Source organism: Chroicocephalus ridibundus, chromosome 6 (genome assembly GCF_963924245.1).
Source record: "Chroicocephalus ridibundus chromosome 6, bChrRid1.1, whole genome shotgun sequence".
In the NCBI taxonomy this organism is placed as follows: Eukaryota; Metazoa; Chordata; class Aves; order Charadriiformes; family Laridae; genus Chroicocephalus; species Chroicocephalus ridibundus.
Genome location: NC_086289.1, coordinates 24772719 through 24795024, shown reverse-complemented (window position 1 = coordinate 24795024; position 22306 = coordinate 24772719). Strand labels below are relative to the sequence as shown.

At 39.0% G+C, this 22306-nt stretch overlaps 1 protein-coding gene across 3 annotated transcripts; it reads right to left on the bottom strand.

Annotated features, from left to right (window-relative positions):
* Window positions 1–2488: 2488 nt before the first annotated feature.
* Window positions 2489–20900, bottom strand: SAMD8 (sterile alpha motif domain containing 8). Of its 3 annotated transcripts, XM_063338792.1 has the most exons (8): window positions 20759–20900; window positions 19266–19419; window positions 15620–15747; window positions 12894–13501; window positions 10994–11089; window positions 10147–10264; window positions 9163–9313; window positions 2489–8166 (listed from the first exon to the last, which is right to left on the bottom strand). In XM_063338792.1, exons 4-8 carry the CDS (start codon window positions 13472–13474, stop codon window positions 7862–7864), a joined length of 1251 nt encoding a protein of 416 aa, XP_063194862.1. In that variant the 5' UTR covers window positions 13475–13501; window positions 15620–15747; window positions 19266–19419; window positions 20759–20900; the 3' UTR covers window positions 2489–7861. The 3 variants fall into 3 exon arrangements, with proteins under 3 accessions (XP_063194862.1, XP_063194861.1, XP_063194863.1); XM_063338791.1 differs by lacking the exon at window positions 15620–15747; XM_063338793.1 differs by lacking the exons at window positions 15620–15747; window positions 19266–19419.
* Between the last annotated feature and the right edge of the window lie 1406 nt (window positions 20901–22306).

Here is a 22306-nt window from a genome sequence, read left to right as displayed (position 1 = left end):
GCACAGTGTTGCCATAACCCTCCTCCTCCTCCCTGCTTCCCCCCGCCGCACTCCCCTTGGAGCACAGGAGGATGGGGAGAACATTACTCACCTTATTTCTGGCAGAAAATAGTTTTTGTGATGTGTAACAGTTTGTATGCATGTGTAAACAATAGCCATATCAGATTATTGTTCTGTACATATTCACTATTATGAGCCTAATTCCAACATTAAAAAAAAAAAAACACAACCAACCCAGGAATCTTTTAAAAAGTGCCATTAGGATACAGAAGTCTTAACTGCTTAGCTTTTCCAAAAAAAATCCAAAAAACCAAACAAATAAACAAATAACAAAAAAACCCACTAAAACCTAACATCACGAAATACTTTGAATCCAAAATCTTAAGATTTGGAGGGGGCTTTTGTGATGGGACTTGTAACAAAGTTACAAAAGCCAGCACAAGTGCAGGTTAGTTTTATCAGCCCCTTTCAGTGCTTCCATTCCCACTCCAAAGAGATTCCTTAGTGGACATAGTCACCTGTAGGACATTTTTTGGTAATCCCCCCGACGTTCATTCCCCACTCTCCTTCACAGTATTTGTGAAATTAATTGCTTTTCCCTACATTTGCTAGAGACCCTGCTTCAGTGCAACAGTAGGAATAGCAAACTTTTTGCCTGATGCTGTCTCTCTGCCCCTTTCTTTATAGGGCTATTGCCTCCAATTATAGTATTTGAGAATCTACCAGTGATCAAGCGACACTGATTCAGTTTTGAGCAATTCATCTAGCAGAGTGAAGGGAAAAAAAATAATTGCTTTTCACATTTAAAATGAATGATGCCTCTTTGAAAATAAGCATTCCCTATCTCCTTTCAAGTTGATATTTCTTGCTGTGCTATGCTAGAAATTAGAGCTTGAAAAGATCCTTTTGAGAAACCAAGGACACCATTGGAAAAAAAAAAAAACCCACCTGTTACCGAATTGGCTGTCAATACTTTGCACAAGTCAAATGACTACCATGAACAGTCCAGTGGGTACCTATCCTAGTATCAAACTTCAGTACGGTTTCGACAGCAAGAGTATTTGTATTTCAGTATTTAGCAGCTGTTTAGCAATCCAGAGAGAACCAGTAATTTCACCAGAATGTGTCTTAAGTCAGTGCCAAAATAAAAAGCAAACCAGTCACAGATAGCAGACCTAAGACTGTAGCTCTAACCTTTAATTACTACATCACCCAGAACAGTTCTTTTTCCAGAAATAGTCTGACGTACATGCACATATTTATAACAGATTCATGTAGTATGTGCCAACTAGACTTAGTCAGCATTACTGATTTCCATACTGGAGGAAGAGCTCATTAACACCAATCTTATTCTCAGACCTATGCTTTAAGAAATCAGTTTCAGTTAGTCTGAAGTTAGTTGTGAAAATATGCCCAGCCTTTGTGAACTACTTTAACAGGTCTGTGAAAGGCCAAGATTAGCAATCTAATATATATTTTGAATTATGAATAGTAAATGAGACTGGCACCTGCACATTTAATAGGTAAGAATAAACTACTTCCTTGCAGTCAGCAACTGCACTGAAGAAAGAGAGAGCATGCAATGATATAATTACACAGTTTGCTGGTACTAAAGGTATTTTAATCAGGAGAGTAGTTTCTGTTCTGTACCTCATTTCCTTATGAGAGTTTTGAAAATAAATCAATAAATAAAAAACAATCAATAAATAAAACCAAAATGGTCCAAGGACAATCTGAAGTTGATTCTCCTCAAAGTCTATCAAATAAGAGCATTGGCTAGTGAGGGCTGCTTCATCTGCATTTTAACACCAAACTAAAGCCCATCTGCATAGATTCTGTTATACTTCTCATGAAAGACAGCAGCAACTATTTCCCTTTCTAGCTCTGGCTGTAGGAATAACATGGAGAAGAGCAAGTTATTGTGGACGAGAAAGATTTTTTTTTTTTTTTTTTTATTCAAAGTTCACATCTCTAAGCAGTATTGTAACATATTCTGGGAAGCAAGCAGTTATTTTCCCTGGAAGTTTTCCCAATCTGTATGTACAAACACACAAAGCACATACTTGTGTTGAGTTGCTTAGAACACAACTTACTGCTTCCCGGAATATTAGACCAAAGGCCACAGTAAGTACTCTGCAACTGGTACACTGAATCTCTTTGCTTTTGCTTCCCCTTCTTCCTTGTAATTTTTTTTTTTTGAGAAAGGTGTATTGCCATGTCCATTTTCCTTTTTGAATCTGTTCTTCAGCAACCAATTTAAAAAAAAAAAAAAATCACGCTGAGGAAAGGCTTCGTATTCAGGATTCTTCCTCTAAATTAGATTGATCAAGATTCTATAATTTAGAGAGAGTTAAATGAAAAACTTTCTAACAGTTCAGTACATTAAGTTTACCTGGCTCGTACTAATCAGAGGATGTTTGAGGTCACAATGCTAACAGAGATAATGAGCCATCATTTTACATACAAAGTAAATCAAGCATTTGTCGTCTTTCAAATATTTTATTTTAGTACTTTTAAATATGTTTTAATACAACAAAGATATAAAACAATATATTAATTCAATCTGAGTTTAGAATCAAAACAATATTTACTTATTTACAGTACTCATTTTAAACTTCACTGGCATACCTTCTAACCATTAGGTAATACTATTTTCTCTGTTGGAACAAAATTGAAGTAACTGTTCAGTGTGAAAAGTCATGTTTCTACATCCCTATTATGTTAAGTACCATGTACAATGCAGTTTGTGGTTTCTCACATTTGACAAATTTCTCTTATTTGACAAAACTGAATCAAAAGAGCAAAACTAAGTAACAGTTAGTCTTTCTAGCTATGCAGTCACTGGGCTAACAACAGGTCAGGTTATCGTGCTCCACATTTATCATCTTAAGTAATTACACACCCATTACAAACTGGCTTTAAAAATCTGCACGTCACTGAATTACGTACATAATACTCACTGTAAACTTCTTTACAAGTGGCAGGTATGCAGGAAACTGCGATATAGGAAATTCAGTGTTCACAATACTATAGTGTTTGAAGGGTTGTGAGAGGGTGGTTTTCTTCATGTAATGAAGACAACATCCGCAGGTTCACGCTAAAGGACTTTTTTTTTTTTCCCCCAGAAATACTGTTTCAATTAGAATAGTGACAATGTCAAAGATACATCAGAAATAGTGATCTGTATGAATCATCAGTGGCCCTACCAATTAACCCTGGACTGATAAAGTCTACATGCGCAAAATAATCCAGAGGGTAAGCTGGCTCACTGCTAGGATGTCTGCCAAATATACGTCCATCTTGACAAGACTATGATAGCTTTTGTAGTTACAGGTCGACTTTTTATAAAAGTATCGTAGATTGTTCACAAAACCCAGAAAAAGCAATATTGTCTGTAGATTACTCAAATTCTCCACGACTCTTCAGTAGAAACAACATGGACAGGATGAAAAACTATCAAAGTTGTTATAGGTTACTTTTCTTTTGTTATACTCCAGGTCCACAATATCTACTCCCTTTTTTTTTTTCCCCAAGACATCTGCTATTTCTTCAAATGCGTATTTTAATGATTAAGACTCAGCTCCACAATAGTTTTGGTGCTTGAAAACCTCGTGGACTCCTGCACATCAAAAAACTAGCTGAACAGTACTGAGTAAGTGTAGCTCTAAAGCATGCAAGCACTGCTTAAAAAAAACCCCAAGGAGATTGCAAAAGACTTGTACTGATGTCTGACTTCAACACTTCCCCTTCCCTTCAATACTCTTTTTGGCACTACATGTGACACAGGCATACAGAAAAGAAGATTATAGGAACCTATGTTTTTGTCCTCATTGAAGGGTTTCAATACTTCCAAATAACCTTATTTAACCCGCTTGCACCAAAAAATAACTTTGTTTTTTTCAAATCATTTAACTGATTCTTGCTTCTTATAGCAGCCAACTATCAAGGTTTTATTTTGATGTATTTTTTTGCTCTCAGAATCCAGTTAAGTATTAATTTCTTTGAAATTCTACTGGAATGTTTTCTTCTATAGTAGACATGGGGGGAATCAGGGAAAATCAGGGAAAATAGGATTACCTATTCCCATTATGGTAGCAGCATATCACACAGCATGCGCTTGGCCTTATCCAAGAAAACACTCAAACTAAAACAGGAACCTTCACTGAAGTCAGAGTATTTAGTGATTTGCTAAAGTTAAGCATATCATTTTTCACCACAAGCAGAATACTTACAGGATCCAATTCTTGCTGATCTTGGACATTTAAATACTTTAGGCCTATCTACGTTTCTGCACCAACAGTTTGTGTAAGTGTTACCTTGTTTGCCAGAGGACACGAAGATAATTAACATATATGGAAGTTTTCTATATCATTATTCAAGAACAGTTGGAGGAACCTTGCTTAAAGATCCTTCCATAAGCTTTTGTCGGTGAGATCAGAATTTGCTAAAACACACATCTATGAAAGTCTAATTTCTGTATGCAGGTATAACGTCAAAAAAACCACATTAGTTTAAGGGATCTTCCAGGAAGGAAAAGGAAAAACTAAAGGCAAAAAGTCTAGGAAAGCTATTCTAGGAAGCTGTCATAATGTACAAAGGAAACAAAAAAGGGGGGGGGGGGGAGGAGGGGAGATTACCCGTGTCTATTGCTTTCAGATATGTGCATTCATATCCACAAACTGATAATAAGGAAGAGCTGAAGACTACTGTCAGGTCTCAAATATTACTAGATTTTTTAAGCTACCAAAAAAATGTGACCCTCCCCTTCTTTTGTATACGCAGAGTTATTTTGTTAAGACTTTTCTACTTGATTAGCTTGTGCACTCTGTGCACTAATCTTGTTAGACACTTGCTGACATAATACAACAATTCATTCACTTCTCTGAATTCAGATTGTGTGCACTCCCACAGACCGCAGAAGATGACTTTGCACAAAACAGACACAGCAAGTTAAAGGACAGCAAAAAGACTGGTGCGTGAATGTAAGGGAGGACGACAACCCTGAACATACTTAGCATTAAATCCAAAGCCCAACGATGCTCTTCTGCCTTTAATTAAAAAGGCTTCTTAGCAGCAGAGATGCTGCAAAATGCCTTTGAAACACTGTCTTTTTAAAAAGGAGGTACATAATTTTAAGCCAGCCAGTTACTTGCAACTTGTTTCCATCTATTTAACAATAAACTTTACATTACCAACTTTACAGAATGACTTGTGCTTTTTTGCACATCAAATCAGATTTTTTTGTCTTCTATCATTTCAAGCCTTCCTCTTGCACGTTTATAGAAAGACAAAATTAACTTCCAAAATAGCAGAGGACAATTATCCTAACAATTTTCTAACCCACTTCAATGCTCACAAAAATCAGCCTCTGTACATTATTTATCTCAGACTCAGATATTCAGTATCAAGAGGAACAGCACAAAAGAACAAGTTTCCTTTAAATAACACTGATAGGCAATGCTGATTTAAAACATGGATTTACTTAACAGAATTTGAAAAATTAAATTAGAACAAAGAGAGAAGCTTTATGTTTCAAAGTACATGAACTTAATTTAAAAAAAAAAGTATTGAAATGATAGCTTTGCTTTATGTAAACATTATTACACTGGGCTGTACTTGAAAATTCTCCTGCATGTCTAAGTTGCAAAATAATTTTTTAGGTTAGATACAGCTATGCCACTTAGCACTGACGTGGTCCTTTTCAGAACCAACAGCTTTGCAAGTTTAATCACATACCTCTCCACGTGTTATAACTCAGAATACAATCCTGCACATCCTGAGAACAGATGCCTTCCTAGAGTTCATAGCTGTGTGTGCATTGCAAAGGCAAATATAAATCAACAAATAGAGCTCTTTTGATTATAAAGCCTCAAGAGGAATGTTCAAATTGCCTTTCTGAAATCAGAAAGGTAAGAACAAATGAGAAATCTTTAAATCTTCCAGAAAATGTTGTCCTTTTTTCCTTAAGTGTAAGCATACTCCCCCAATTTGGCTGGGAAGAGCCATTAGGCTATGGCAGACTGAACTTGCAATTTTGCTTAAAAATTGGAATGTTACAAATATAAAAGTCTGCAGAATAGTACAACATATGTGTGCTCTATACAGTTGGCAGAGATAGTCTAAGATGCACAATTCCTCTGTGGAACAGGAGCTAAATTAAGTTACAAAAGTAATATCCTACGAGGAGCGGAAGATAGTCAAGTTAGTACAATCCAGGTTTATAAAGGAACACAGTACAGCAAGGTGTAGCCCACAGTAGGTTACAAATCTCCAAATACAAAACTGTCTTGCAAAATTACAAAGGGATTCTTTTCCATGTAAATGTCAGTAAATCGTGGCTATTAAGTCAGCTTGTACCAAGCTGGAAATGCTTCAAGTAACTTTCCAAGGCTGACTTCCACTACCTTTTGCATATACCACCTACTCTGAAATTGCAGTAACCAAATTAAAAGGTCTATACCATTTTTACGATTTTCATCTTTTACTTATTAGTTTTCACCTCGCATAAATCTAATTTCAAGTCTCTACAGCCAATGTTAGAACTGTCCCCTTACAAACCACTGCACAAGAGATCACCAACAGTGTGACCCTTGCTTATGCATTATGGACTCAGAGTGTTGGTTTGGGGGTTTTGGGAGTGTTTTTGTTGTAATTCTTTTTTCATTTTTTTAAACAACCAAAACTCAACTGCTAATGGTACTTCTTCAGTGTAGTAAATGAGCAACTTAATTTAAGAACTAGTCTCTTTTCATATCTGTTAGAACATATACTGTGTGTGTTTTTATATATAAACAAATATACTGTGTATATATATATCCAGAGATATTCACCATACTGTTGACACCAGAGTGCTAAAACATACATCAATATGAGCACTATTTCCAATACTCACTAGTATTACTTTTCCTGAAAGAGTTACTACATGCATTTTCCACGTCCATTTATGGGACAGTAAGATATACGAAGATAACTGTTCTGTTTTTCCAATGTTAAAGAGCTGCTCCTAAAAAGCATGCACAGGTTTGGGTATAAAGCAATTAAAACCACACCAAGAAGTTATTTTGTGGCTTTAAACTCACTAAAGCTAAATTAACTTTACTTTCATTGGATGTAGCATTTACTTTAACTCATTTATTTAAACACAAAAGGGAAAACTTTCAAGTGCTAGAACAACCATATAGACAACTGATAGACTAGACTAAATAAGCTCTCATTAAAAAAACATCATCACTGCACAGCCACAAGGCAGACCTTCATTTTTGGCAACCTGTACGCAGACCATTTATGCTGTCAATTATACTTTAAGACTTGTTATTTAACAGTTAAGAGACTCTTTTAGCAAGGAACTATACTGCTTTCCTCATTATGACACAGTACTGCTCAATCTTTAAGCATACACAGAGTTTGAAAAAAATCGTATTTATGACCATTTTAAAATAAAATCTTCATAAAGTTCTAAATTTTTCAGTCAGTATATGTAAAGGCTGGCATGTCAGGTAATGGAGGTTATTTGGACCTGTAAAGGGTATCCTATATTTAGTACAAGCACGTATTTGAGGTTACAGTTACTTAAACATTCACGCAGAACCTTACTAAGGGTAGCAGTATTCTCGTTCATATTCACGGTTCACTCATAGCCTTTACCGGTCCCTGCACTGTTTTCTATTAAAGCAACAAGAAAACAAAACACATCCCTGTGAAGTACGGGAACCCCATTTTATGGCTAAGAATCTAAGGAACAAGACAAGGAGGAGGAGATCACGGAGTGAAAAAATGTCACTTTACATTCCCCCCCCTCAACTAGCCTTGTAGGATCTCAGTCACAACACTTCATAAAAATCTGAATTGACCCACACACTCTTCAGCCAATCAATCTTTTCAGTATAGTAGGCTTTGAAAAGGGCCAGCAATACTCATTGGGAACAGTACCATTAACATTGCATTCAAAAAAAGAAAACATTGGAAACCAGATCCTTGCTCTCCTGCTCTGTTGATATGCTCTAGTATTAGCCAAGGTATGGTAATACAGAAAGAGTCTTGTAGTGATGTAAAAGGCAATGAAGACATCTATAGAATAATGTTCATGTGCAGCCAAAATGAAGAAGATTCCAAAGAGATTCAGGACCCAGGATAAGGTATGCAAGAAGTTCCAGCTCCTTGGTGTATCTAGGAGAAGACAGAAAGTGACAAGCCTTGAATGTCTCAAAAATCTGGGTCAGGCCTAGGCATTGCGAGTTTTTACACAAATTTGTTCATACAAGAATATGATGAAGTTACTGTCTTCACTTGGAATTTTTGTTTACATCTACAGGTCCAATAAATCCAATTAAAACAACCACATAAGTTACAGATGCCTATCACTTCATGATTTCATTTACAAATACAGCTATTACACGTTTCTGAATTAACAGAGCATCCTAAAATGGTTTATGACTGTGCAAAGCAGAATTCTTTGTTCAACCAACATCTTTTAATGAAAAGCATGCCTTTTCCACGTAATAAGGGGAAATATGTCATAAAGCATAAATTATTCTGTTACTGCAATTATTCCATCATAGGTGAACTCTAATTAGCTTCCTACATAATGTATCAAATCGCACTTCAATTTACAGAGAAGCACTATTGTTTCATATACTCTCATTCATTATGAGTATATTTACAGAGAAGCACTATTGTTTTGTATCCTCTCACTCATAATTATGAGGTTCGGTATTTTGGCTTTATGGATGATACTACACGTACAGCCACCTAACCTGGTATTTTGCCTGACAGGGGTCAGTGGCAGATAGCTAGGGAAGTATACAGGAACAGACAACCATAAATATCTTCCCTAGTATTCTCCCAGCAGCAAGCTAGAAGCCTTTCTAATTTTCTTGGCTCACATTCTTTCCAATGTGCCTTGTTCATCCTTCCGTTAATCTAAGTTGGTGCCTTTCCTTTCCCGTCTGCAAGTGAACTGTCGCAAACCCGAGAAAGAGCACAGAAACTTGAATTTTTGTTTGCTTTAATGTTACACTCTGAATTTTTTGAGGAGGTCAAGCAGCAGAGGTTCTTGATACTTAAGGACATTTAAGTATTTACACTCTCGCACCCTTGGCTGACAGCAAGCAGTACATATTCTTAACACTTAAGGACATTTAAGTATTGACACTCTGTACTTACATTCTGTGACAAAGAAGTTGAGCATGGTCAGGACGACAGTGTGGCCGCTGAACATATAATCTCCACACGTATGTACTCCAGTCAGAGTCATTCCAAAGCCACTCCATATTGCAAATGCCCGCTGGAGTTTTGCCCAAACATTGCCATACAACTACAGGACAGCGACATGAACCTTTAGTAAGTTCCAACCCCACTGCCCAAACAGTATGTTCTTAAAGTTAGCTGTATAGCAGTATGTATGTTTAATACCATTTATCATGTTGGGTCTTTCATTAAAATGCAGGTTAGTACATCTTTGGGTTTTATTGTGTCAGTGAATCACATTAGTAACTACAATTACTAATTGTATTCATCATACCTCTAATGAATACTGGAATTTAGAGCAAGTATTTTATTGCAAGTGATTTACATACAGAGTCTACCACCTTTTTTTGAATGTATTCAACCTCCCAATGTGTCATTGTCAAGCTGCCAATATATTCAGCTCAACCTCTTCTAACTAAAAGTTAGGATAAAACCACAAAATCACATGTTCTATGGAATATCTCTTATCAGAAGGGGTGAAATAAGAAGTGTTTAGGGGTTGTTTTTTTTTTTTTTCTTTTCTTCAAAACCATGCATCCAATAAGACAAAGAAGCAATTACTCCACTTTCCGCCTTTCTTGATTAAGTCAGTATCTTAGGCATACTCTTCTCTGATGTATTCTCTCCAGTTTACATTGTGAAATATTCTATATATCCTTCCCCAAGTAATTATCTCCTCTCCAAAGTGTGAAGTGCTTCTAAGACCTCTAAGGATGCTCGTCTGCATAATGGCAATTAATGAAGAGGCGTGGAGGGTAATAGGAGAGAAACAACACTGTTCTTACAAACACACATCTAACATTATGGTCACAACAATCTTAATCATATCTCAAATAAAATAAAAGAATAATTTAAAAAAGGAAACAGAAAGAAATAATTTAAAGCATTTCAAGTTTTTACCTTTCCAGTACACTGCAAGTGTTGGCCTGGCACAGAGAGTGAGGTAACAAACATTGTAATGCAGCGTAGTAAGAATACTGTCCCCATGAGGCTGCACAGTCTTCGCAGAAGTATAGATCTGGGAGAAGTACATAGGAACTGATTGCAATACTCCTAATATATTGTATTTTTAAATCAGGAAAGTTATGATAAAAACATTTTCCCGCTCCCGAACTTAATCCCATGAAGTCCCTTCATCATTGCTGCATGCATATATATACATATATATTATTTTTTTTAAAGTAGTACCGTGAAGGTATGGTTCCATGTGACAGGGCAAGAGACTATAGCAAGCTTACTGTCACCAAAAGGTACGGCTCCACTCCTCTGCAGCTACACTTGTACTAACTTTGGCACACATAACTTCTGTTGTCAAACTGATAAAAATCAACAAACTGGTAAAAAATTAACTCAAAATACGCACGCACACAAAAGGGTTTTCTACCTTTCAGTGACAGCAAGCTGCTAGGCTGGCTCAGTCATCCCATGGGATTTCATCCTTGTAGGACTGTCTTATATGCAAAACTTTTACAGTATGAGAGTATATACTGACAAATCTCTGAAATACGTATGTTCTGAAGTAAATTACATATAAATCTGCTGAAACAGCAAATTCAGATAACTCCTTTGTAAGATTCACAAGTCACCATTCTTGGTTAATTCCTCCCTAATCCGTTTTAGCAGGGACATACTAGAAGCTTACAAGATTCTTATTGAATGGAAAGTCTTAAACAATCATCACAAATTCTTGTTACAGACCTTTTGTTGAATCAAAAGTACTAGTTGATTTGAAATTTATGTACTGTACCTGTGTTTGTGAAGCAGAAGAACCAACAGCCAAATGTAGCAAAGAATTACGCCACATACTTCAGTCATAGCAAAAGCCCATGGTATCCTAGGAACACTAAAAAAAAAAAAAAAAAAAAAGGATGACACAAGAAAGTTAACTTACAATACAAAGGCTTAATTTTTCTTTCCAGTCTCAGTATTGAGAATAAAGGCATATAAAGTTCTAACTACAAAACTAACTGGCATTAATCATGTTTGAACTACAACCAAAAATTGTTTTGTTAGACTGAATGAAAGAGAATTTGAATTAATTTTTAATTACATTATCTCCTTTCTAATCACATACTTTCAGAAGACATTTACACACAATTCACTAAGTCAAAGAAAATCTCTAGTATGCTCTCTTAATTTACACGTGTGATTTACTAACAGGATGTGTTCCTCTACCAGTGTTTCCCAACAACCTTTTTCATTCTGACACAAACTTGCATCATGTCAATTATTCTGCTTATGCTTATAAGAATGCCGCGTCAACACAATTAATGAAATGCTGCAAAGGCTAAAATCCTACTTGTAATGAAACAGAACTGCACAGAAGAGTGTTAGGAAAAATAAATACTGTTTTCAAAGTTAGATTTCAGTGATAATCACTATATGCAAACCTTTTAGTCTTGCTTGTCAAAAGAGTTAAGACTTTCTTGCACACATATGGCACCAGTAACAATTTCCACCATCAGTTTCACCAAAGTACAGATCAACAGATTTCAAGAGAGGCCGCTCCTCGTAGTTTCATGCTGCCCCTGATACAAAGGGGTAGCAACGTGCTGCTCAAAAGCTAGCTTTGTAGTAATCCCCTTGCATTGTTTTGTGAGCTGCTGCTTTCTGACCTCCCCATCCTCCTGCCCGCTGAATACCGCAGTAATGCCCTGGGAACAAAATCCAGTAATGGCATAGCTCCCGTTCCCTCTCCCCTCTTCCACTCTGCTGGATATGGTCCATCCTTGATGAGTTATATCTAAATTCATGGGGGATTCTGCACACTTACTCAAAAGATTAGACTCCTACTAACTTCATGAAAACCATTAATGAAAATGGAAATTACTGGCAGGAATAAGGAGACCACAAAGACTGAACTCTTAAACGGTTTATCTTGTCTTTTAAAACTCTCTAGACAATAAGTTCTCTATGGCGCAAGTGCACTTCCTCAAAGGGAGTATTTATCCCTCATTAAATCTGTAGTCAGTGACTAGAACTTCACCTTTGCTATTGTGTCTCTTCTGCCTGAAGTGGAATATTTCCTTTAAAAAATTAGCAGGTACTGCGTAAGTCACAACAGTGTTTTAGTACACAGATACTCCACGGTTAAAAAAGATGGTGGTCTATTCAGTCTACTTCAGTTTCCCTAAACCAACTTCAACAAATTGACAGTGGGGAAACAGCAAAAATACATATCAATGCTATTCCCTTTCAACTTCCTTGCTCACTGGCAGACCAAAAATATTCCATCAAAATTTTCTCTGTATCACGACATGTTAAGCTCCATAGCAGCACCTGGATTTTAGAAAAAGCATATGGTTGCTTACCTATGCCAGCTGATCATCACCCTTTTTACTAGGATGAGAGGATGGACAAATTAACTCCTGTGTTGTAATTAGCTAAAGACATAGAACTAAATATAAACTGGGCAGAAGAGCAGCTCAATTTATTTTCCTCTAAGACTACTAAATCTCTGCATCTAACTTATGCACACTTCAGTCTTATCAGAAGGGTTTACTACACTATAATTACTGTTTAGCAGAGGCATCTTCAAGAGCATATGAAACTTTGAGAATGAAGAAAAGACTTATATTTTAAGAATGAAAAAAAGCTTATATTTTAACGATCAACTTACTGTTGTGTTTTAAAACAAAATTTCTTACCTATCTAGAAATATGTCCGGTAGAGGTGGATATGTTTGCATGTCAGGTACTCGCTCATGTACTATAACCATAACGAATGATGTAAAGCCAAACACTATGAAGACATACACACAACTTAAAACTGTCTTCCAATACTCTGGGTCCAGTCTTCGCATAGAGTGTTTGTTTTTTCCATTTGCATATTGATACTGATCACCATTCAAGTCAGTAATCGGTCCATCATAGTCCCGAGGTACTTCACCATTACAAAACCAATCTGTACCCTGTAGTGAACCAACACTTGGGCACACTGTGCCAACATGACTATCGCTGTTGTAACCCAGCTCTTCCAGGACATCAATGTGTTGCTTCTGCAGTTTGCGTATGGACAACATTAGCCTTTTGATGTCCCCCAGGACTTTGATTTCCAAAGGAGGGGATCGTAAATCATATTCAGTGAGTGTCAGCAGTGTAATTCCATCTAGCCTGTGTCTATTGCACAAAACATCCACATATTCACAGAAGCCTTCTTCCTTCAGCCACCTTGCCACGTTTTTGGTAGTCCAACGTCGAATGCAAAGCTGGTTATTGCCTGCCATCATCCTTCACTATCCACCAATAAAATTGACCTGTTAAGTATTGGAGAAAGAAACAAGACCTGCATGTTTATCAAAGATTATTGAGATGTCAATGTATTTTGTGCAATTTTAGATCCTTAATTAGCCAAAGGCTTTTCATGTAAGAGCCAGATAAAAACCAGACACTAAATTTTTACTCAAGCAAAACTAAATTAAGATCATCTCAGTTGTTCCTAAATAGAAATTTAAAGCCACCAAGCAGCAGAATATTTCCTAGATGCACCCATTCTACTCTTAAGTCTTTTGTTAAAAAAATAAATAAATCAGAATTTGTTAATTACACTAGGCAATGAAAATTAAAGATTACTCTGTTTAAATACCAGCTTAATCATTAGTCTTTTCCACTGTTTGCAGTTCATAAACTAAGCAACAAAGTATAGCCAGCAACCATGTAAAACTGAATTAAAGCTAAAATAATACATTACAGGTCCAAAACATTCCACTGTTTTAAAATATATACTGAAGCTTTGGTGGCATGACATTTCCTCCCTACCCCTCCCAAGTAAACCTAAGACTAGGTATCTACAATAATATTGACCTGAGGCATCTTAGTTGAATGTTGATAATGCAGCCATCATATTTCTATCTTTGTTTGATTTCGGTTATTAAGATGGATGTTTATTACATTGTGAATCCTTTAAAATATTCATCTTTCAAAATAACATTACTAGAAATTAAGCATTAACTTTAACTCCAAAGCATCTTTAAAAGTGAAATGGTAATAGATAACAACGAACACACCAGAAACCAAAAAGATATATTCTCTTCATACAGACTTCTGTTATTGTTTTCTTGACCCCAGAAGGACAGGAAGGTAAGACATCTCCACAACATTTATAGTCACATGGGGGTGACAAGTCACCAGAACAACAACCAGAAAAAAAATAATGGTACGTAGCATACATGAAAAAACTTTGAGAGGCTACCAGTGACGTGAAAGTAATAAAAAGCTTATCCAATATTTAAGACCCACAGCAGTACAGAATGGATTTGTGCATAATTTATATTTGGTGGTTTATGTACAGCTACCATCTAAGAAACAGCTACAATTTCACAGCTCTTTTGTGCTCAAAAAAACAGTCTAATTAACGAGAACGCTTCAATCATTGCCAACCAAATCTCAGAAAATACAAGATAGTACAATACACTAGTGTCACATACATCATTCAAGGTTTTCAGAGTGAAAGCAAGGAAACAGTCTATTTAATCTATTATTTACCTTCTGTATACAGTAAACAGGTACTCAAATCCCTCATGAATATTCAACACAAAGTTTTATATTGCTTTCAGAGGCACAGCTCTTCCACAAACAGAAGCTCTTTCCTTCTCACTTCTCTTCTTAAAAAGGTACTGTACCTATTGTTAGAAGTAGCTCTTATCATAATTATTGGCTGCAACTTTTTCTTCCAACTTACACCTAAAAGGACCACACACTATTTTCTTCTATATCAGACAAGATTCAATATGTCCCGTGAGATTTCCCAGCAGTGCAAAGAAATAGTTTAGAAGAAAGTGAGTGCACAAATCAAAGTTGCCCTTCTAAAAGAATTAAGGGAGTGGTACTTCTGAAGATATTGTCTCTGGAGTTGACTGTATATAAACATGTACTTAATGCATAGTTTTAATTTCTCAAAACTCCATATACAGTCAATATGTATATAAGTTTTACTACCTTGATTTAAGTAGTTGCCAAAACATCCATAAACCAGTACTAGAATCTCTGCATTTACTACACTCTTCCTTCTCCGTATAAAAGGGTATTTGCTCATTTCTGTGTTATCTTACTATTTTCTAAAATCTTGCTCAAAACAACTGTGACAACTACATTGCTTACACAACTAGTAACAAAAGAAATTATGACATTTGTGTATTTGACCTTTTTTGTACTACATCTTTTTTATCTTACTCCAGTAAAAAAAAAAAAAAAAAAAAAAAAACAAAACCAAAACTAACTTGAGCTGCTTCTCTGGTCATCCAGCTTTCCTTACTCAGAAATACAGATGAAATAAAGACAAAATTTGTTAATCACAGTGGGTTTTGTAACACTAATCATCGCAATTTTTTCTAAAAGCAATGAATTTAGACTCACCAAAAATACACTCAACTTACTGATTTGTCTTCTAACCAAAGCAGCTTCTGAGGGCAAAGGCAGGAAATTCTCCCTAACCTCCGAGAATTCTGTTCATTTGTCACAAGTCAAGTAGCCTAACACCAGCCTAGCGTCTCTTCATCTGGCACTGCAGGAATAAAAACCAACCCTTACATTACATGCAATAAAAGTGACCTTACAACACTGAGTAAGCATACCCATCAAAGGTCATTACTGAATGGGCTGGACCTGGGAGAAAGTCTACATTAACCTTAAGATGCACCTGATAGGACCCGCTCCTGTTTTTAAATGCTGTCAAACACAAAGACATTTAAAATACTGGAAAGACAAAGAAATCAACAAAAGAAACAAGCACTTACACAAAACATGAACCATTCCATACAGCTGGCAGCTAATTTAATCTCAACAGCAACAGTTAAATTCAGTTTTTATGACAAGGCAATTTCTTTAAGCTCAGAAACTGCCTTCAGACTACTAATTTAGTGTCACTTTCATAGTTTAAAGGGTAAAAAGCACTTTCCCTAATAATCTTAGTACCCGGAATACAATATAGATCTCTGGGCCCGACTGCTCCTGTTCATTTCTGAAGCTTAAGAATGCTACATAACATTTCCAACACTACCAGTCTGCAAGGCAAGACTGGCAAGAGTAGCAGAAGAGACCAAGTCACCTAGATAACTGTATTTGTCTTCTGAAAGAAAACAGCACTGGTAACTACTTTACCTTCTACATTACTGATTTTACTGCTGAAAGCAAATAATGGATAACATTACTTAATGGTGAATAACACACATGAGAAACACAGAGCAAGCACAGACTTAAACGTCAGAGAGCAAAATATACTTTTCGCCTGACATCAGCAATGTCTGTAGCTGCCTAGCTGATTACTTTCCTGCTACCGTGACTTTATATTTAGTCAGCTCATCAGCAATACGTATCATGTGTCCTGTTTCCCTTTTTCCTTCCCCAGCCTTTCAATTAACAGCACGAACACAACTGAATATGAAGTCTATGCACATGTGTATAAGCATTTATTTTTTCAAAAGAAAAATGTTACTTTATGAGCCATGAACATTTCTACAATTTGGTTAGGGCATTTTAAAAAATTAGATGCCTCTGAGAGGCTGATTTTACCCTTCACACAATATTTTTCATAGAGGTATATTTAAATATGGAAAATTAATCTCTCTCAAAATTATTATCCACAATTCCCTCATGTTTTCCTCTACTGAATTACTGCTAGTCAACCATTAAGTCCCTAACTTCCCTAGCATGCAGAATTTGAGTCAGTATATTGAGGTAAAAATGTGGAAAGTTGAATATTATTATCAGTACTCTAGCCAAGGAAAAGTAGCATGAATATCACACTAACATTAGGCTGCGATCCTGTTACAGAAACAAAACTCAATTACACCAGAATTATAGCTGAAGGGTTAAATAATATGCTAGTTACATCCACAGCAGTTAGCAGAACGCCGGCTGGATTTGTTTATTCCAGACGCACATGCAAAACTACCAGCACCATTACTGCTTCACCACCTGCCCTCATGTGCCTGGGAGAGCCTATGGCTCTCCTTGCTGACATGCCTCTTGATTATTTTTTTTTTTCCCCGCTAGGTTCAATTCTCACCATCCTTGAGAGGAATTTTAGAAAGGACACCGAAAAACTATCAGATCTCAAGTGATTTAACCTACATTTATTTGCAGAAGGTTTAAAGCTGAAGTTTCAATATAGGCAATTCCAACTCAGCCCCTTCTTCGCTGGCGCCGCTGGCCCCGGATCATGACATCTCACACCTCGGAGGAAAAGTTTTCCTGCACAAAGGTTGCTAGTTCACAATGTGGACAAGACTCAGGTTTGAAGCCTTAGTTCGCCCCCACATAAAAGCCACACACAAAAACATGCCCTGAGCCAGCCTGCAATAATAAGGCTACTGTCACATACCAACTTAGTCATGCTGTGCTGGAAAAAGAACATACAGCACTGCCTCGTTATGCATCAAAAGTCTCGGATACTCTGCTGACTTGCATCAGAAGCTTGTCACTTGCTCTTCCTGAAAACTCTGAATTCTTCAGTGCTTACTTAAAGCAAATAGCACCACAGGTTTCATCGCCATATAGCATACAGTGACTTAATCCTTACCTTCTAAATGCCACCATATATAGTAAGGTATCTTGTAAACAAAAGGAGAAAAAGAACACTTGCAAAGACAATACATGATTTTTCAAGGGTTTTTTAATACAAGAGCTACCACGCTATATATAAAACTGATCAAATGCAGCACAATGCCCAAAGTGAGACTGAAAAATTGGATAAGTATTTTCCTGAAGCAAGCATAAAATAATTTCAAATGCAGAAATATTCCTGTAAAACTTGTTTAGTTTATTGTATGTCTTAGGCTTTAAACCATCACAGAAGATGTGCTTCTCAAGAATTATTTATTGAAGTGCTGCACTGTGGAAAATATAGAACAGATATTATAAAATCAAAGATTAGCTCCATATGCTCAGAACAGTCTTTCTGTCGGAACGCCTCCACGCAAAACTGACAGCAGCTACTACAGAAAGTCCTGAAAGCTAAACATATTTGTCTTAAGAACCACTAAGTGCAGTTACATATTGCAGCAAGATGAACAGAATACATACTGCTCGCTGACTTTAACACCTCATTAAACCAAATGGGTTGTACTATACTCAAGTGAACACTAAGAGGGCTCAACTCCTAATCTACTAACAAAACATTTGTACTACCACCATAACTCAAGGAACACACAAGTGACTCTCAAATAACTGATCAAGTACTCCACCACTTATTTTAGGATGTCATTCATGGTATTTCATTAATGTTTGTACAAGATCTTGAACGTTTCACATGCTAAGCGTCAAGTATTTTTTCCTCCAACTTGAAGAAATAGCATATCCGTGTTGTAACAGAACGTTTGCTGCTCTTTATCCTTACACAACTTAGCAGTAAAACAATTCAGGCTTGCTTTTCCCCTTTTATGTCTTTCTTTTCTTCCCACATCCTCATCTTAGGATGGAAATAGCAGAAGACATGAACAAACGCTCCATCTAAATGAACACCAGAACAATACGGTGAAACTGTGTTTGTTCTTACTCTCCACAATCATTTACAACGTGATCTTTCTGGTCTAGTGACAATCTAGGAGCCTTCATCATTTTAGATGCCTTAAAACAGATACAAAATAAAAAAATTCTAAAAGTTATGTGATTATCAAATAAACATTTATAATGTAATACAGTTTATGGATCTCAACCAGCTTAGCAGACTGCAAAACTGAGCTCTGTACAAAGAAAAGTGACAGTATAGAGCCAGAAAGATTGCAACTCCTAGGCCAAGTTGTGTTTTTAATTGTACGCTACCAAAAAACCCCAACCAGCCAGCAAAAAAGATCACACAGAATAGTGAACAAGATAATTTAAAATCCTTGCTCTTTGCAAATCTACAGAATGTTTCCTTCACATCTAAGTAGCATTTTCGCAACAAAAATTTATGAAATTTCCCAAAGAATTGCCTTCTGCTGGGTATAAAAATCACTTTGCCTGAATCCTGCAAGTTAATTCCACCTTTCTCCTATACCACAGAAAGCAAAAGCAAGAACAAGACCACAGGAATTTCCTTACCTCTGATATCCAGCAAGAGGCACCCCCTACCAGAGATGAGGGGCATTTAAATGCCAGGAAATGTCTTGCTGAGTTCTTGCCACTCTGGAGCACAGCATGATCAGCTGCTCCGTGGAGGTGGCATGGACATCGTGTCCAGCTGCCGGAGGGAGCTCTGTGGAGATGGAGCACACTTAGCGCAAGTGGGATCTTCCATCAAGTCATCTTATAACACAGAACGAGCATTGGGTTTTTATAAAGTGAATTTTGCAAACTGAAGCATCGAAGACAAAACCATGAGACCACTTCAAGTCCAGTCACAAACCAATAAATACGTGAATGTTGAAATTGCCTCTCATTTGCCTCTTCTTCCATTAAATTACAGAGCTGAAAAAAACCTGCCCTTTTGGAGCATCGTTTTTAAAAAATAGCAATCAGCAATCATTATGTGAGTAGTCTGACAGGCCACCTAAAGCATTAGCCATATAGATCTGAGAGACCAAGTAGATAACAGTTCCTGCAGACTTCCAACTTTCTAAACACGCGCGGGCCTTAAATTCGCACAAAACCTGTCCCGCGCAGGCAAACTCCTCCAGTTCATCCTGAAATGCAAACAGCATGTGTGCAAGCCCGGAACAGCACTTTTCCACGCTGCCTTGTCAATTATCAAATCCTACATGCCCAAAAACTTTTGTAACTCAAAACTAAACACTTTGCCCTCAGGAAACCCCCTAAATTTACGCCACTGGCAGAGAAAACAGTAAGACGGCGGAGTATCTGTTTTGAGCTGGTGGGAGGGACTGTTTTGACATCGAACTGCAAGGCTGGCACAAACCACAGCTCCTCGGCATCGTGTCCAGCGCCGGCAGACACAGACTGAGGAACCCCGCCGGTGTGTCCCCTGAGCAGACACACAGGGGCTGAGGAACCCTGCCAGTGTGTCCCTGAGCAGGCAGGCACACAGGGGCTGAGGAACCCCAGCGGTGTGTCCCCTGAGCAGACACACAGGGGCTGCAGGACCCCGCCATCTCCCCCCACCCCAGACCCGCTACCCCGGCCCGGCTCCGGGACAGCGCGGCCCCAGCCGCCCGGACACCCGCCCCGCTCGGCGCCCTGCGGACCCGCCGCCTCCGCACCCCGCCCGCCCAACGAGGCTTTTCTTTATCTCCTTGGTCACTGCCCAAGTAGAGAATTTACGAAGTTCAGCACGAAAGCGACACAACCGGGCACGACGCCTCAAACACTCCCACGGCAGACGGGGTAACTCCCGTCAGAAACACGCGTGATGTTCAGCTTCTCGGCGGCGGGGCTTCCTCACAAGCTGGCCCCGGCACCCCACCGATACAAGGTGAGGGCCAGCCGAGCGGCCCTCTCCCTCCCGAGACCCGGCCACACGCCGCCCCCGGCCCCAACGACCCGGCCGCTCCTCCCCGGCGGGCTCCCGACGCCGGGGCCACTCTCCGCGTCCCCCCGCCTCACCTCGCCTCGCCTCGCCTCGCCTCGCCTCGCCTCACCTCAACGCCGCGGCAGCAGCGCTAAGTGGCGGTGCCGCAGCGCCCAGCGCCGGGGCGGCGGCAGCGACAGCTCCTGCGCGCCCTCCCTCTCTCCGGCAGCGGCGGCCACCACCGCCACCCCCCCATCACCCGGCCGGAAGTGGCGCCCGGCAGCGCTTCACGGGCGGCGGAAGGGGCGGGGGCAGCTTCCGGGAGGGGCCGTAGCCCCGGCCCCGGGAGCGGCGTGTTCCCTCAGCGCGGTGCGGCGGTCCCCCGCCGCACCGCGCTGAGGGAACACGCCGCTCCCGGGGCCGGGGCCAGGGCCTCGCCACTCCGCGCTGAGGGAACACCCGGGGCCCGGGCCCCCGCCGCCCGCCTGTCCCTGCCGCCCCGGTGTTACCGCGGGCCTCGCCGACACGGCCTCAAGGCCCCGAGGAGTCACTGACGGCTGACTGGGGCTTCGTGGGGCTGCGGGCAGCTTCTCACCCCTCTGCCCCTTCATTAACGCCTCCCCCCCCTTCCCCCGGGATCCAGGCGGCACAACAGGCGATGGCTCGATGGGCCCGCTTCTGGGAATGAAAGTCTGGAATAGATGGAAGTGCAGTCGCAAGTCCTCTGAGCTGTGTGAGAAACCCAAAACCCATAGGTGGTCCACGTCAAGTTTTTTCTAGGGGTCGTAAAACAAAAAAAGGCTAAATCTTCCGTAATCCCAACAGGTCAGCTGAACAGAGAAGTGAGGGTGTCTTGCTTCTCTGACTGCATCTTCCTTTTCTAACCAAAGAGAAACAGAACATGCTTAAACCAGGGTAAAAGTATAAAACTGTACTCCTGGAAGATAACTATAGCATTTTTTTCCCAGTAAGATCTTTCTGTCCATCATTGGGAAGTACCTTAGTAACCGCCTGGATGTGCAAAAGAGGTGGAAGTTTCTAACCACACTAAATAGAATTTTCATTTATTTTTTTAATGAGAAATGATTAAACACAGTGTGATCCTACCATCATTTAAAAACCCACTAGTGTAGTCATGAAAATACCCCATTCTTCACTCAAAGGCATACATCAGGAGAAAATAGCAGAGAAAACTTGCAGCACCCTCGTACTGTTAATTTTCATATCAAGCCATTGTTACAAAACATTTCTCTTCTCTTTAGATGCACCATTTTTTTTTGTGCCGTTACTCTTTTCTGATGTCTGTAGAAAAATAAATCTGAATGCTGGCAGCTGTCTGACAGTGCTCAGTCAGTCGTTTATCCAAGGTGATCCACGGCACAGACGTGACCAGCACAGGTGACTTATGAAAGCTTCAGCAAGGCACCCGAACTTCAGGTGCTCCATAGCCTATGAATAATACAAATGGAGGGGGCAGAAGGAAACAGATGAATTAGAAACAAATGACTCCAGAAATAAATAGATTTTGAATATCAACTGGCTGTGGCAGCAGCCAGCCCTTTGCAGCAGCACAATGCAGTCAGAAGAACATTGAGATTTTGCTTTGTTGATGATGTAATTACTATGAGGTCCAAGACAAGTCTAAGTTGTAGCTTCGGTTGAAGCAAAAAACGGGTGC